Source organism: Pelobates fuscus, chromosome 7 (assembly GCF_036172605.1).
Source record: "Pelobates fuscus isolate aPelFus1 chromosome 7, aPelFus1.pri, whole genome shotgun sequence".
In the NCBI taxonomy this organism is placed as follows: domain Eukaryota; kingdom Metazoa; phylum Chordata; class Amphibia; order Anura; family Pelobatidae; genus Pelobates; species Pelobates fuscus.
Window position 1 is genome coordinate 165902816 of NC_086323.1, and position 17603 is coordinate 165920418.

Consider the following 17603-nt stretch of genomic DNA (forward strand, 5'->3'; position numbering starts at 1 on the left):
GGAAACAACCGGTCCCTCTCCCCAACCACGGTTACAGTTACTGGGAGTAGAGACAACCGTTCTTACTCCCCAGCGGCAGTGTATCCTCCAGGGAGAGGAGACAACTGGTCCCTCTCCCCAACAGCAGCCAGCATCACTGGAAGTGGAGACAATCGGTCTCACTCCCCAGTGGTAGTGCCTGGCACCTGGGAACACCAGGGATGACGGATGTTACCCCCACAGCAAAGTGGACTTATCAGGGCAGAACATGGTACAGAAGGCTACCAGGTCAGCTAGTTGTTTTTGGTGGGCTTCTCCACTAACTCAGGTACCGATCGGCAGCAGGTCAGGTACCTGGTTAGTCTTCCCTTGAGGGGGAGATGTATGGCAAAAATACCTCTGCCACAAGCTCCTGGAGGAGCTTGCTGACTAGCCTCCTGCCCACAGACTATGGGCCATGTAAAAGACATGCTAAAAGACTTGGCTTGTAGGATTTCCATGTATGGTTTGGGAACCGAACAAACTCACGAACTAAGAACCACCCGGATGCTTGTCAAGCCCTATTGACACCTTTTAACGTTTCACACCTCAGTGTTCTAAGTGTTCGGCTGGGTGGCTGCCATTTGTATGCACGAACACGTGGTGGCGGCCATCTTGTTCGCACGAACGCAGGCAATGGTGTTTGGTTGTCGAGTGTATGGAACTAAAATCGGACACTCGACCTCGCGAACACTGCTTAACTTCCATCATTGCCTACGTTTGGTTCTTTACATCTTGGAAGGACACTGATCGGGTGAACAAGCTCCATGTTACAACTATGGACTTTGTTTGGTAGTTTGTTTGTTTTTATACTCCCAAGTTTGACCGATCGCTACCACTTTTCTTATGGAACTATTTTGGGCAGGAGCCTCGTGTGCGGTTGGTCAAAAGTTGACTTCCACGGAAAATCCGAACCACCGAACCGATCTGAGTGATTTTTGGATATGTTGATCACTCAAATCGGGGCAATCCAGGGATTTGACTCTTGTGAGGTTTCCATGGATTTTGGGGGTACTTTTGGGGTGTTTGGAAATTGTGTGGTTTTCTGTACCTGGAGTTAATTGAGTTTATACAGTTCCTGACTTAATTATCTCTCAGGCACAGGGGAATAGTTTGTGACATGTATACATTCTGTGACTGTGCTTCCATTAAACAGTTGACTTCCCAGCATTAAGCCTTGGCTCATGTGTGGGAGGAATGCTATACTGGCTATAATTACTGCTTTACCTGCTATACTCTCTGGAGGAGAGGTCTATCCACTGGGAGCTGGATCCAGGACTTGGGTCCAGGGTGGGAGGAAACAGCAAGACCCCAGTCAAGCTGCGGTGGCTAGGGGCTGGAAGTGCTTATGGTGTCTTGCTGAAGTGCTAATGGTAGCTCAGAGATCACTAGGAAGCATGTTTGGTGGAGGTACCCAGTCGGGATACCAGGCGGACCGCCACAATAAATATATATATACTGTACAAGGCAAATATAACCGCGCAAATACCATCCTGGTGCCATAGTGAAGGCATGCTATAAAAATAAAATGCAACGGGTGAGTAAATGAAATAATGTTTTGGGTGGTATAGGAAACTATTGTGCTATTACCAAAGTCAAACAATAGTTATGGCGCCATAATATAGACTCCTGGCCGACAAAATGGTGACTGTACAATTGTAGTGTGGCCTAATGCTGGCCTGGGAATGCTGGAAACAGATTTGAGACTTTTTAAAGTAAGTATCATATGACATATAGGGACAGGAACAAGTAATGTAGTAATAACACAGAAATGTAAATAACATATAGCATATGGAAATATAGTAAACAAAGACCTAACTGACATGCAGACCAATGCTTTATATGAGTCTATGTGTGCCATTTAAGTATATTTCAAGATGTTTACAGTAAACCTGTACACCTTGTAACAACCACCTGACTATCAATCAGACAATCATTACTGTTACAAGACATCTGTAGCTTTTACAAGCTGTTTTTAGATATAAAAGCATCAGGGTGCTCATCCTGAGATGTCAAATAGATATGCACATCAAGGACTTGTTTCATAGTTTTGTTGTTTCTCATGAAAAAGAACTACAATAATATAACTAAACATTGCCCTTCCTAAGAATGGCCTCTGATTCCGCACAGATGAAAAGACTGTAATTAAAGTTGTTATGGATATCTGAAAGCTCACCTTGTTGTAAAACCTTATGTTTTTTTCAGGTGTTGTAGACCCATAGTGAAAGACAATCGGAGTCTGGGGAAAGAATCCTTTCTCAACGTCAGCTGGTCTTTCCACACGAAGGGCTGAAATGGTGCCAGGTACAGACAATGACCCATACTCAACATCCAGATCAATAAATGTAGGTCGTCGTCCCAATCGCACAGAGTAGTTTATTAGAAGTCGACAAAGAGTGGTTTTGCCCATATTTGAAGGCCCTGCCACCAGCACCCGTGGTCCACGTTTACCTTTATGTTCGGCTTCAACCCACATCTGCTCAAGTCCTGCATGGGTGTTGATGTAAGGTAGCATTGGAGTATCTGTTGATACATAAGCCAGAGCTGGGCTTCCCCAATACTGCAACATGCATCCATGCCATGTGAAAACACCAATGCGACTTCCAGGGGAAAATGAGTACTTTCTCTTTAGAACCAGTTCTGATCCAAATAACTCCGCAAAACCAGAAACTAGCTCTATTTGCACAGAGGCTTTGCCTTCCACCTCAATTCTGAGCTCAGACCCACGCTCCAACTTAAACGAAGAGAAAGGCCCTAAGGAGGGAGGCAGAAGACAACTACGCTGTCCAGCAGAGGTAGCAAGGTCGTACAATTCACCGAAGGGCCTGCAATGCTGCAATTAATAACATAAAAAAAAAAAAAAATGTCTAAACAGGGAAAACACTTTTTGGGAAAATATTATAAACATCTTTTAATTGTGATACATATTTATCAGCTTTTAAATGGTGTAGCCTTACTGCGACAGTATTTTTGGTTAATATTACCTCAGTGTTTATTCACTAAACAGCAAATGGTGGTGAAATGAAAACAGAATTGCGACTAAAGCTGATTTTACAAAAAACATTTCCAAATCAGCACTTTTGCCTAAATTTTACAATTTAGTGAATATAAATAAATATAGTGAAAACTTAGGCTTCAAAATAAAGTTAGCTACCTAAAATGGTTATGACAATGCAGCATTTATTTTTAAAAAGGTTTAGTTCTGGATATAAATACCTTTTTTTTCTGTGTGTGCGGCCACCTCCCTAGGCTGTCTTTTAGCCTGCCAGTATATTATCTTCCTGGTCTGCAATATCAGTTTTCTGCTAATTTTGTGCCTTGTTTCAATGGAGACACTGCATGCTAAAGCCAGATACAGTGGACATGAGATACACACACACAGGATTATTCACTAAAAAAAATCTCAGTCAGAAAAAATTCTCATGTCAGCTACGGTTTTAATTTGGCTATTCTGGATTTAAATGTGAAATTAAACGTTATTAAATAACCTTGTACATGTGATAATTAATTATCAGTAATTCAAAGTGAAATTCAAATGTAAGGCAAAGTAGCCAAACTAAAAATAGAATTGCATCTGAGAATTCAGGTATTTGGGTCTAAATTGTCAAATTCCCTTTCAATGCCTTTAGTGAATAACACTGTTTGAGTTCCTAATTCACAATCTAGTGTACATGGTACAGTGACAATAAAGTTGAATCTGACTCCTATAGAGTTTAATCGGAAAGAAATAAGGACATATGCAGAATGGCTAATAATTTCCTACGTGTAGCAGATAATGCAATGTATAATGTAATAAGGAGACAATGCACATTTTCCCTCACTGAGTTGAGCCCACCTCATCATTTGTCCTTCTATATCTAAGATAAAAAAAAAAAAATAAGTGACCTGCTTCCAATATTATACTATAATAAAATGTGTTATTGTTCTAATTATAAAAACTATGTTAGAGATGTTCTTAAATAATACTTACATTTAGGTTATATTTCCCTAACATGTAGGAAATATTTTCATACAACCCAAATGTAGATCTTCGCCATTAGTATTTTCATACTTTTTTTGTGCAAATGCCAATTGTGCGGTTGAGAATACAGGTATGAGTCTGAGGAGGCTGATGGATAGTAGCATAGTCTGTGCAGCTGGGTAGGTGGCTGTGACTGTAGATTGTGGTGCTTAAAGGGACACTATAGTCACAACTAGTACAACTACAACTTATTGTAGCGTTTCTGGTGTCTATAGCCTGTCCCTGCAGGCTTTTTAACCCCTTAAGGACTGAGCCAAATGTACACGTTGTGAACAAAACAAAACGTAAACAAAACCTGGCATTTGCGCTATATGTCTGTCCAACCGTAATTCACCTCTTTCATATTATGTGCACCCACACTTATTACATATCATTTTATTCGGGGGAAACAGAGCTTTCATTTAATATCAAATATTTAGCTATGAAACATAATTTAATGTGAAAAAAATGGGAGAAAATAAGAAATGTTATTTTTTTAGTTCTACATGGCATTTTTACTGTCAATGTCATAATACTGTTTGCTTTTACAGTAATAAAATACACATATTTGTATTCAGCAAAGTCTCACGTGTAAAACAGTACCCCCTATGTACAGGTTTTATGGTGTTTTGGGAAGTTACAGGGTCAAATATAGCACGTTACATTTGAAATTGAAATTCGCCAGATTGGTTACATTGCCTTTGAGAATGTATAGTAGCCCAGGAATTAAATTTAAACCCATAATGGCATACCATTTGCAATAGTAGACAACCCAAGGTATTGCAAATGGGGTATGTCCAGTCTTTTTTCAGTAGCCATTTGGTCACAAACACTGGCCAAAGTTAGCATTAGTATTTGTTTGTGTGTGAAAAATGCAAAAAACGCCAATTTTGGCCAGTGTTTGTGACTAAATGGCTACTAAAAAAGACTGGACACACCCCATTTGAAATACCTTGGGTTGTCTACTATTGCAAATGGTATGCCATCATAGGGGTAATTTTCATTCTTGGGCTACCATGGGGTCTCAAAGGCAACGTAACCAATCTGGCGAATTTTAATGTGAAAAAAACGAAACACAAGCCTTATATTTGACGCTGTAACTATTGAAAACACCATAAAACCTGTACATGAGGGGTACTGTTGTACTCGGGAGACTTCGCTGAAGACAAATATTTGTGTTTCAAAACAGTAAAAAGTATCACAGCAATAATATCGTCCCTGTAAGTGCTGTTTGTGCAAGAAAAATGCAAAAAACTTCACTTTTACTGGCGATATCATCGTTGTAATACATTTTACTGTTTTGAAACACTAATATTTGTGTTCAGTGAATTCTCTCGAGTGAAACAGTACCCCCCATGTACAGGTTTTATGGTGTCTTGGAAAGTTATAGGGTTAAATATACTGCTAGCAAATTAAATTCCCTATACTTTCGGCATGGGTTGTCAGCCAGGTCCCGCTAATTGTAATTAATTAAGATACCTAATTATGTAAAAATATTAAATATATATATATATATATATATATATATATGTAGAATTAAAATATGTATATATATATATATACGTATGTGTATATATATGTATATATATATGTATATATATATATATATATATATATATATATATCTATATATATATGTAGAATTAAAATATGTATATATATATATATATATACGTATGTATATACGTATGTGTATATATATGTATATATATATATATATATATATATATATCATTTTTTTAAAATATTTTTATTTATATATAGGTATATATATAGTGATATATACGTATATATTTATGTATATAGATATATATATATTTCGTTCTACGTGTATTTTGATATAAATATATATATATATTAATATCACAATACAGTTAGAACGAAATAACACACATCTATATATTTTTTAATTATTTATTTTTAATTTTTTAAATTTAATTTTTTAACGTATTTACTTTTTTTTATATTATATATATAATAATAATTATATAATATATATAATATATATATTAATAGTAAAATACACCTAGACAGTGTATGTGTGTGTATGTATATGTGTATATATATATATATATACTTAGATCATATATATATAATATATATATGATCTAAATATATATATATTTATTTATTTTTTACACTTATTTAACTTTAATTTTATTTTATTTACAGCCAGCAGGGGGCAATGCAGCAGGCAGCTAACCCGGCCATGTGATTGTGAGGTCCTCGCAAGGACCTCACTCTCACATGGCCGGGGGGGCTGCAGGAGGACGGATCTGCCGCGGGGGACTCCCTGGGAGTCCCCCCAACCGCGATCGCCGGCGTGGGATCGCCAGCGACCGGGTAAGTAAAAAAAAAAAACGGAGGGCGTACTATTACTCCCTGCGGCGTTTAGAGACGCTTAGAATAGGGCGTTATAGTACGCCCTCTGGTTTTAAGGGGTTAATGTAAACGCTGTCAGTGTTTACATTGGTGCCTAGTAACACCGCTAGTGGCAGTCACTCAGACGACCACTGTTGAGGCTTTCTATCTCGGGGCACACTCTGCATGGAGGCGATGGATGTTCCCCATAGAGATGAATTGATTCAATGCATCTCTATGAGGAGATGCTGATTGGCGCAGCACAATGTTTAGCCCCAATAGCCTTCCAATGATTTCCTATGGAAAATCATTGGATTGGTTGAGATCATCAAAATCCATGATCTTAGCCACGGAGGCGGTACCTGTTGCGTCAAGGTCTATGTGTCATGGAAAAAAGATGTGTAAAATCACATTTTCAGAGCGGTCTATGGGGAGCAGGGACTGGGGACTTAAACAGCCAGGTATACACGTTTGTACTCCTGACACTATAGTGTTTCATTAATGTGTGGGTGGGTAAAGGTGTGGGTCTAGATGGGGGTTTTGTGCTGGGTGGAGATTTGGGGTGTTTAGTAGTGGGGGTGAGGTAAAGACAGGTGGGTAGGGATTTGGGGTGTTTAGTAGTGGGGGTGAGGTAATGACAGGTGGGTAAGGATTTGGGGGGTGGTGGGAGGTAATGACAGGTGGGTAAGGATTTGGGGTGTGTGGTGGGAGGTAATGACAGGTGGGTAAGGATTTGGGGTGTGTGGTGGGAGGTAATGACAGGTGGGTAAGGATTTGGGGGGTGTGGTGGTTGTGGTGGGAGGTAATGACAGGTGGGTAAAGATTGGGGTGTGAGGTGGTTGTGGTGGGAGGTAATGACAGGTGGGTAAGGATTTGGGATGTGTGGTGGGAGGTAATGACAGGTGGGTAAGGATTTGGGGTGTGTGGTGGTTGTGGTGGGAGGTAATGACAGGTGGGTAAGGATTTGGGGTGTGTGGTGGTTGTGGTGGGAGGTAATGACAGGTGGGTAAGGATTTGGGGTGTGTGGTAGGAGGTAATGACAGGTGGGTAAGGATTGGGGTGTGTGGTGGTTGTGGTGGGAGGTAATGACAGGTGGGTAAGGATTTGGGGTGTGTGGTGGGAGGTAATGACAGGTGGGTAAGGATTGGGGTGTGTGGTGGTTGTGGTGGGAGGTAATTACAGGTGGGTAAGGATTGGGGTGTGTGGTGGTTGTGGTGGGAGGTAATGACAGGTGGGTAAGGATTGGGGTGTGTGGTGGTTGTGGTGGGAGGTAATGACAGGAGGGTATGGTGAAGCTAGGGAGCAGTAAGGACAGAGTATGATGGAGGCTGTGTGCTTGTTGGGGTCTGGACATAGAGTAATGTGAATGTGGATAGTCACTCATCATGCATGAGTGCACAGTTGTTCAGGTCCCTCCTATGAGGGTGTTTTCATGATAGCTTTGCCTCCATTTACAGACATGCTATATTTTGCTGTGTCCTTCTCCCCCTACTAACTGACATGGTATGTTCCATCACCTACTCACCACATACCACGATTTGGGCTGGCTCACAGGGGGCGGGGTTCATCAAGCTCCTTCTCTGATAGACTGACATCCTGTTCAACACGGGTATCAGCACATCAGATGGGAGACAGTTAACCCCGCCCCTCCGTGTGTTTCAGCCAATCAGAGCAGGTAATCCTATTTATTTCCCGGACAGCGGCGTTAATTAGACCATTTACCCATGTCTTGCGTTTAGACACGGGGCGCTCTGGCTGGCGGCGATACATGTATGACAGGCGCTTTGAAGCCATTCGCCGATCTCCGGTCACCGTTACCCGGGGAGGGGCATGTTTGAAATGTCCCCGAGGCCATAACAAGACGGCAGGGGCGTTCAGGAGAAAGGCGCGCGCTTCAGCCCTAGGCAATGGGAGAGTCAGGGGATACTGGCGACTAACCAATGGGAGAGTCAGAGAACTTTGGCGACTAACCAATGGGAGAATGAGGGAATTTGGCGATTCGCAAATAAAAAGTCAATGAAAGTCAATATTTCAAATAAATATATATTATATATATATATATATATATACACTGTGCTTAAAGTTAAAAATGATAGTGGAAGTGCCAGACTACCCTTAATATAAAAAATGAAGGGATTTGAACCCTAAAAAGCACATACATTTCGATTAATACGAATAATAATAATTGTAATTTTTGAAAAGTATTTCACTTGTCCTTTTTTGGTAAAATAGAATTAGGAGACGTTTTGGTGATTTATTATATGTGGTGAATAGTGCAATTTTTAATACTGAGTGATTTAATATATGTGTTTAGTCTTTCTATGTCCTGCTAAAGTCAAAACGCACCATTAACATCTAACATCATAGGAGGTCTAAGTACCGTGCCAGTATTATAAGCACTTCTTTAAGTTTGTTTCAAGGGACACAATTGTTTGCACAGCCCTCAGATGTTGAAGATGCATAACTGAGAGCCTATTACTTGCATTGAAATTCAACACAGTCAAGATATAACCGCATAGATGCCAACATTAGAGAAAATATATGAACACAGACTCACATTTGCACAGATAGACTCAAAGTGACACTTGCACAATCACACTCACACAGAGATGCACATTCATGCAATTTGAAACTATGGGAGGATAATGTATAATAAGCACAGGTTACTGGCTATGGGGGGATAATGTATAATAAACACAGGTTACTGGCTATGGGAGGATAATGTATAATAAACACAGGTTACTGGCTATGGGGGGGATAATGTATAATAAACACAGGTTACTGGCTATGGGAGGGATAATGTATAATAAACACAGGTTACTGACTATGGGAGGATAATATATAATAAACACAGGTTATGGCTATGGGAGGGATAATGTATAATACACACAGGTTACTGACTATGGGAGGATAATGTATAATAAACACAGGTTACTGGTTATGGGAGGGATAATGTATAATAAACACAGGCTACTGGCTATTAGAGGATAATGTATAATAAACACAGGTTACTGGCTATGAGGGGTTAATGTATAATAAACAGGTACTGGTTGTGGGGGATAATGTATAATAAACACAGGTTACTGGCTATGGGAGGATCATGTATAATAAACACAGGTTACTGGCTATGGGAGGATCATGTATAATAAACACAGGTTACTGGCTATGGGAGGATCATGTATAATAAACACAGGTTACTGGCTATGGGAGGATAATGTATAATAAACACAGGTTACTGGCTATGGGAGGATCATGTATAATAAACACAGGTTACTGGCTATGGGAGGGATAATGTATAATAAACACAGGTTACTGGCTATGGGAGGGATAATGTATAATAAATACAGGTTACTGGCTATGGGGGATAATGTATAATAAACACAGGTTACTGGCTATGGGGGGATAATGTATAATAAACACAGGTTACTGGCTATGGGGGGATAATGTATAATAAACACAGGTTACTGGCTATGGAGGGATAATGTATAATAAACACAGGTTACTGGCTATGGGAGGATAATGTATAATAAACACAGGTTACTGGCTATGGGGGGATAATTTATAATAAACACAGCTTACTGGCTATGGGGAGGATAATGTATAATAAACACAGGTACTGGTTGTGGGGGATAATGTATAATAAACACAGGTTACTGGCTATGGGATGATCATGTATAATAAACACAGGTTACTGGCTATGGGAGGATCATGTATAATAAACACAGGTTACTGGCTATGGGAGGATCATGTATAATAAACACAGGTTACTGGCTATGGGAGGATAATGTATAATAAACACAGGTTACTGGCTATGGGAGGATAATGTATAATAAACACAGGTTACTGGCTATGGGGGGATAATGTATAATAAACACAGGTTACTGGCTATGGGGGATAATATATAATAAACACAGGTTATGGCTATGGGAGGGATAATGTATAATACACACAGGTTACTGACTATGGGAGGATAATGTATAATAAACACAGGTTACTGGTTATGGGAGGGATAATGTATAATAAACACAGGCTACTGGCTATTAGAGGATAATGTATAATAAACACAGGTTACTGGCTATGAGGGGATAATGTATAATAAACACAGGTTACTGGCTATGGGAGGATAATGTATACTAAACACAGGTTACTGGCTATGGGGGGGGATAATGTATAATCAACACAGGTTACTGGCTATGGGGGGATAATGTATAATAAACACAGGTTACTGGCTATGGGAGGGATAATGTATAATAAACACAGGTTACTGGCTATGGGAGGGATAATGTATAATAAATACAGGTTACTGGCTATGGGGGATAATGTATAATAAACACAGGTTACTGGCTATGGGGGGATAATGTATAATAAACACAGGTTACTGGCTATGTGTAACGAGTATATACCCCTACACGCAGGATCCAGCCTAACAGAAGACAGTACAGAGGAGAGATACGTCTACCGGACCTTAGAGTGGCCGGACTCGACGTAATAGGATAAAACAGAGTCAGGAACGATCCGAGGTCAAGGGCACAAAGAGACAGCGTAAACGAAAACTAGCCGGGGACTGGTACACAGGAATCAGCAAGCCGGCAAACAGTACAGAATAGGATAAAGCGAAAACGAAGTCAGAATACAAAGCCAAGGTCAAATACGGAGAAACACAACTGAACACAACAAGCACTAAAGGGAACTGTAGCAGAAACCACGATAGGGCAACGAACTAAGGGAAAAGGGTAAGTATAAGTAGCCTTCAAACTAATGTGATTGGCTCCTGTCACTTCCACTCCCCCAACAGGTAAGTGTATGGGGTGATTGGCATGACAGGAGCCAATGGGAGCCTTTTTGCAATTTAGGCTCCCACTGTCTCTTTAAGAGCGCGCCCGAGATTCGCGGCGCGCTCTTAGCTGCAGGCGGGACACGTGACCGCTTCTCGCGGTCACTGCCCGCCTTCCTGTCTGAACAGTCGGACGAGCCGCGCGCGGCTCGTGCAGCCGCAGGACCGCGCGCGGCTTGAAGAGAGGACCGCGTCCGGCCCCCGGATAAGGTAAGTACCGCTACAGTACCCCCCCCTGAGGACACGCCCTCCGGGCGGGCAGGACCAGGCCTGGCAGGAAAACGCGAATGGAAAGAACGTACAAGGCGGGGAGCATGAACAGCATCCGCAGAAATCCAACTGCGCTCCTCAGGCCCATAACCCTTCCAATGTACCAAGTACTGAAGCCGACCCCTAAGAAAACGAGAGTCAATAACAGCAGATACTTCGAACTCCTCATGACCCTCCACAGAGACAGGAGGGGGAGGGGGAGTATGCCGGGTATAGCTGTTGCGTACGTAAGGCTTCAACAAAGAGGTGTGAAATACATTGGGTATACGCAGATTCTTAGGCAGACCCAAGGCATAAGAAACGGGATTAACCTTATGTATAATGCGATAAGGACCAATGAAGCGGGGAGCCAATTTCATAGAAGGCACCCGGAGGCGAATATTCCGTGTGGAAAGCAAAACCCTGTCCCCCACAACATAGGAAGGAGCCGCTCTGCGATGCTTGTCAGCCTGAGCCTTCTGGCGGGCAGCAGAGTCCACCAAAGAACGCTGAACCTGCTCCCAAGTATTACGCAAACCAGCCAAATGCTCATCCAGAACTGGCATGCCCTGAGAGGAGAATGCAGCCGGAAGAACAACGGGATGCTGGCCATAGACAACGTAAAAAGGGCTTTTGCCGGAAGAATCATGAGTGGCATTATTCCGAGCAAATTCAGCCCAAGGAAGCAGGTCAGACCAATTGTCCTGATGGTGAGACACAAAACAACGGAGGTACTGCTCAAGAGACTGGTTGGCACGTTCAGCAGCTCCATTAGACTGGGGATGGTAAGCGGAAGAAAATGAGAGGGAAATACCCATCTCCGAACAAAAGGCTTTCCAGAACCTGGAAATAAATTGGCTACCCCTATCGGATACAATAGATAAGGGAATACCATGTAATCGAAACACTTCTCTAGCGAAGATAAGAGCCAATTCCTTGGAAGTGGGCAACTTGCGAAGAGACACAAAGTGAGCCATTTTGGAAAACCGATCTACTATCATTAGGATGACTGTGTTACCATTCGAAGGGGGTAATTCAACAATAAAATCCATTGATAGATTAGACCAAGGTCTCTCGGGAACGGGCAATGGATGCAACAGCCCACAAGGAACTCTACGAGAGGTTTTCATACATGCACAAGTAGTACAAGCACTTATATAGTCAGTAACATCCTTACGTAAGGTATCCCACCAGAAATACCGAGAAACGGCTGACACTGTTTTGGAAATACCAGGATGTCCAGCAGTCTTAGTATCGTGATAAAGTGACAGAATATCCCGTCTCTCGGGAATGTCAACGAACAATTTATCATTAGGCCTTTCGCTGGGTGCCATGCCTTGTTTCGCTTGTATGGCCTGCAAGAGGGACGAGGAAATAGACAATATAGTAGTTGCTATTATCCTGTCTGGGGGAATGACAGGAGTGACATCAATCTCCTGTTTGTCAATAGTCTCGAATTGTCTGGACAGAGCGTCCGCTTTGGTGTTCCGGTCACCTGGCCTATAGGTGATTATATAATTAAAATGAGACAAGAACAGTGACCACCTAGCCTGCCTTGAAGACAATCTTTTAGCTTCGCTAAGGTAGGATAGGTTCTTATGATCTGTAAATATGAGAATAGGATCCTTAGTTCCTTCTAGCAAATGTCTCCATTCTTTGAGTGCTAAAATGATAGCAAGGAGTTCGCGATTACCCACATCATAATTCCTCTCTGCCTTGGACATTTGTTTAGAAAAGAAGCCACAAGGATGCAATGGCTTGTCAGGAGACTCTCTTTGGGATAAGACAGCACCTACCCCTATATCGGAAGCATCAACCTCAAGTATATATGGCAATGAGGGGACAGGATGCTGTAAAATAGGGGCAGAGGCGAACGTAGTTTTAAGAAAGTCAAAAGCCTGAAGTGCCTCAGTAGACCAGACACGTGTATTGCCATCCTTTTTAGTCATACGAGTAATAGGCGCTACTATAGACGAAAAACCTTTGATAAAACGTCTATAATAATTAGAGAAACCCAGAAAACGCTGGATGGCTTTCAGACCTTGCGGCAGAGGCCATTCTATGACTGCAGCGAGCTTCTGGGGATCCATCCGAAAACCCTCGGCGGAAATCAAATACCCTAAAAACTGGACCTCGGACTGGTCGAATAGACATTTTTCTAATTTGCAATAAAGACCATTAGCAAGAAGGGTCTTCAGAACTGTTGTAACATGTCTGTGATGAGCGTGAATGTCAGTAGAATATATTAAAATGTCATCCAAGTACACAATAACAAATGAGTGAATAAAGTCCCTTAAGACATCATTATTAAATTCTTGGAACACTGCTGGGGCATTGCAAAGCCCAAATGGCATGACGGTATACTCATAATGACCTGACCGAGTGTTAAAGGCTGTCTTCCATTCGTGGTCCTTTTTAATACGTATCAAATTGTATGCTCCTCTAAGATCTAATTTGGTGAATACCGTAGCATGTTTGAGCCTGTCAAACAATTCTGTTATTAGAGGTATAGGGTAAGCATTTTTGATGGTGATCTTGTTAAGACCTCTATAATCAATGCAAGGTCTTAAATCACCTTCTTTCTTTGATACAAAGAAGAACCCCGCTCCAGCCGGAGAAGAGGATCTTCTAATAAATCCCTTGTCTAATGACTCTTTAATGTACTCCTCCATGACACGGTTTTCTTGAACCGATAGGGGGTACACCCTGCCCTTAGGAGGTATAGTACCAGGCAACAAATCAATAGCACAATCGTAGGGTCTGTGAGGCGGTAATTTGTCAGCCTCTCTTTTATCAAAGACAGTCTTTAAAGTTAAATACTGAGAGGGTATTGTCGTAGATAAAGGAGGAACAGTAGGAACGTTAATAGAATTCACAGGCGTGACTTCAATAGTACATGACTCATGGCAGGCTTCACTCCATGATTTTATCTGCCCTGTCTCCCAGTCAAAAATGGGATTGTGGGCACGTAACCATGAATACCCTAACACCAACTGTGAAGAGGGAGAGGTGATGACCTGGAACCGAATGGTTTCATAGTGTAGAACCCCTGTGTACATGTGTAGCGGTGCAGTCTCGTGAGTAACAACAGGAGATATCAATGGTCTACCATCTATGGCCTCAACGGCCAAGGGTATCTCCTTCTCTCTGATGGGAATATTGTTTCTCTTTACAAAACCAGAGTCTATAAAGTTCTCGGCTGCCCCAGAATCAACCAGGGCGTCTATGTTTTCAACTATACAACTCTCTCCCATATGTAAAGAAACAGGGAGAAGCAGTCGGTTAGGAGGCAATGTAGGAGACTTAGAAATCACACCCAAGGCCAGTCTCCTATAAGGTCTTAGGTGCGAGAGTTTTCCGGGAGCAGAGGACACTCCTTTACCATATGGTCTCTCTTACCACAATATAGGCAGAGTCCCTCCCTTCTCCTATGTAATTTCTCAGTATCTGAGAGTTTGGCAACCCCTAATTGCATAGGTTCCTCTTCAGATACTTTAACACTCTCCGGTATATTAACTCTGGGTTGAATAGGTGTAACAAAACGTCTATTCCTGTTCTTAGTATAGAGCCTGTCACGAATCCTATTATCTATATCGATGAGGTAGTCAATAAGGTCCTCTAAGGCAATAGGAAGCTCCTTAGCTGCTACCTCATCCAATATAGAGTCTGATAAACCTTCCATGAAGGCCGTAGTTAACCCATTATTGGTCCAATCGACCTGTGAGGCAAGGGTACGAAACTGTATAGCGTAATCAGCCACAGACCTAGAACCCTGTTTAACCCTCATTAATGCTCTAGCGGCATTCTTAGACCTTTTCATAGTATCAAAAGTTCTGCGAAAAGCTGTTAGGAAACTGTGAAAGTTATGCACCATAGGTCCATTAGCCTCCCAAATAGGGTTTGCCCATTCAAGTGCTTTGTCGGTAAGTTGGTGCATAAAGAACCCAACTTTAGACCTCTCTGTGGGAAATGAACGTGGATACATTTCAAAATGAAACTCTATTTGGTTAATGAACCCTCTGCATGTCTTAGAATCCCCTCCATACCTAGGAGGAGGTGTTAAATGTGCTGTAGCGTTAGGCATAGTCGATGCTTCAGGAAGCAGGGGTGCAGGAGGGTTAGGTGCGGTTGCTGGAATGGTTCTAGCTAAGAGCGTCTGGAGAGCCTGAGCTATTTGATCCATACGGTGATCCTGCTCTACAAATCTAGCCTCATGGGTCGCCATCTGTTGAGCTAAATCTGCGGGGTCCATGGCCCTATCGTAATGTAACGAGTATATACCCCTACACGCAGGATCCAGCCTAACAGAAGACAGTACAGAGGAGAGATACGTCTACCGGACCTTAGAGTGGCCGGACTCGACGTAATAGGATAAAACAGAGTCAGGAACGATCCGAGGTCAAGGGCACAAAGAGACAGCGTAAACGAAAACTAGCCGGGGACTGGTACACAGGAATCAGCAAGCCGGCAAACAGTACAGAATAGGATAAAGCGAAAACGAAGTCAGAATACAAAGCCAAGGTCAAATACGGAGAAACACAACTGAACACAACAAGCACTAAAGGGAACTGTAGCAGAAACCACGATAGGGCAACGAACTAAGGGAAAAGGGTAAGTATAAGTAGCCTTCAAACTAATGTGATTGGCTCCTGTCACTTCCACTCCCCCAACAGGTAAGTGTATGGGGTGATTGGCATGACAGGAGCCAATGGGAGCCTTTTTGCAATTTAGGCTCCCACTGTCTCTTTAAGAGCGCGCCCGAGATTCGCGGCGCGCTCTTAGCTGCAGGCGGGACACGTGACCGCTTCTCGCGGTCACTGCCCGCCTTCCTGTCTGAACAGTCGGACGAGCCGCGCGCGGCTCGTGCAGCCGCAGGACCGCGCGCGGCTTGAAGAGAGGACCGCGTCCGGCCCCCGGATAAGGTAAGTACCGCTACACTATGGGGGGATAATGTATAATAAACACAGGTTACTGGCTATGGAGGGATAATGTATAATAAACACAGGCTACTGGCTATGGGAGGATAATGTATAATAAACACAGGTTACTGGCTATGGGGGGATAATTTATAATAAACACAGGCTACTGGCTATGGGAGGATAATGTATAATAAACACAGGTTACTGGCTATGGGGGGATAATTTATAATAAACACAGCTTACTGGCTATGGGGAGGATAATGTATAATAAACACAGGTACTGGTTGTGGGGGATAATGTATAATAAACACAGGTTACTGGCTATGGGAGGATCATGTATAATAAACACAGGTTACTGGCTATGGGAGGATCATGTATAATAAACACAGGTTACTGGCTATGGGAGGATAATGTATAATAAACACAGGTTACTGGCTATGGGAGGATAATGTATAATAAACACAGGTTACTGGCTATGGGGGATAATGTATAATAAACACAGGTTACTGGCTATGGGGGATAATATATAATAAACACAGGTTATGGCTATGGGAGGGATAATGTATAATACACACAGGTTACTGACTATGGGAGGATAATGTATAATAAACACAGGTTACTGGTTATGGGAGGGATAATGTATAATAAACACAGGCTACTGGCTATTAGAGGATAATGTATAATAAACACAGGTTACTGGCTATGAGGGGATAATGTATAATAAACACAGGTTACTGGCTATGGGAGGATAATGTATACTAAACACAGGTTACTGGCTATGGGGGGGATAATGTATAATCAACACAGGTTACTGGCTATGGGGGGATAATGTATAATAAACACAGGTTACTGGCTATGGAGGGATAATGTATAATAAACACAGGCTACTGGCTATGGGAGGATAATGTATAATAAACACAGGTTACTGGCTATGGGGGGATAATTTATAATAAACACAGCTTACTGGCTATGGGGAGGATAATGTATAATAAACACAGGTACTGGTTGTGGGGGATAATGTATAATAAACACAGGTTACTGGCTATGGGAGGATCATGTATAATAAACACAGGTTACTGGCTATGGGAGGATCATGTATAATAAACACAGGTTACTGGCTATGGGAGGATCATGTATAATAAACACAGGTTACTGGCTATGGGAGGATAATGTATAATAAACACAGGTTACTGGCTATGGGAGGATAATGTATAATAAACAC

General features: G+C 42.0%; 1 protein-coding gene across 1 annotated transcript in view; it reads right to left on the reverse strand.

Annotated features, from left to right (window-relative positions):
* The window catches only part of LOC134569245 (polyribonucleotide 5'-hydroxyl-kinase Clp1-like), a 76294-nt gene that overhangs the window by 10330 nt on the left and 48361 nt on the right, over window positions 1-17603 (reverse strand). Inside the window, exon 2 of the mRNA XM_063428161.1 lies at window positions 2195-2851. Coding sequence (XP_063284231.1) covers window positions 2195-2851 — 657 coding nt within the window. The remainder of the gene's footprint in view (window positions 1-2194; window positions 2852-17603) is intronic.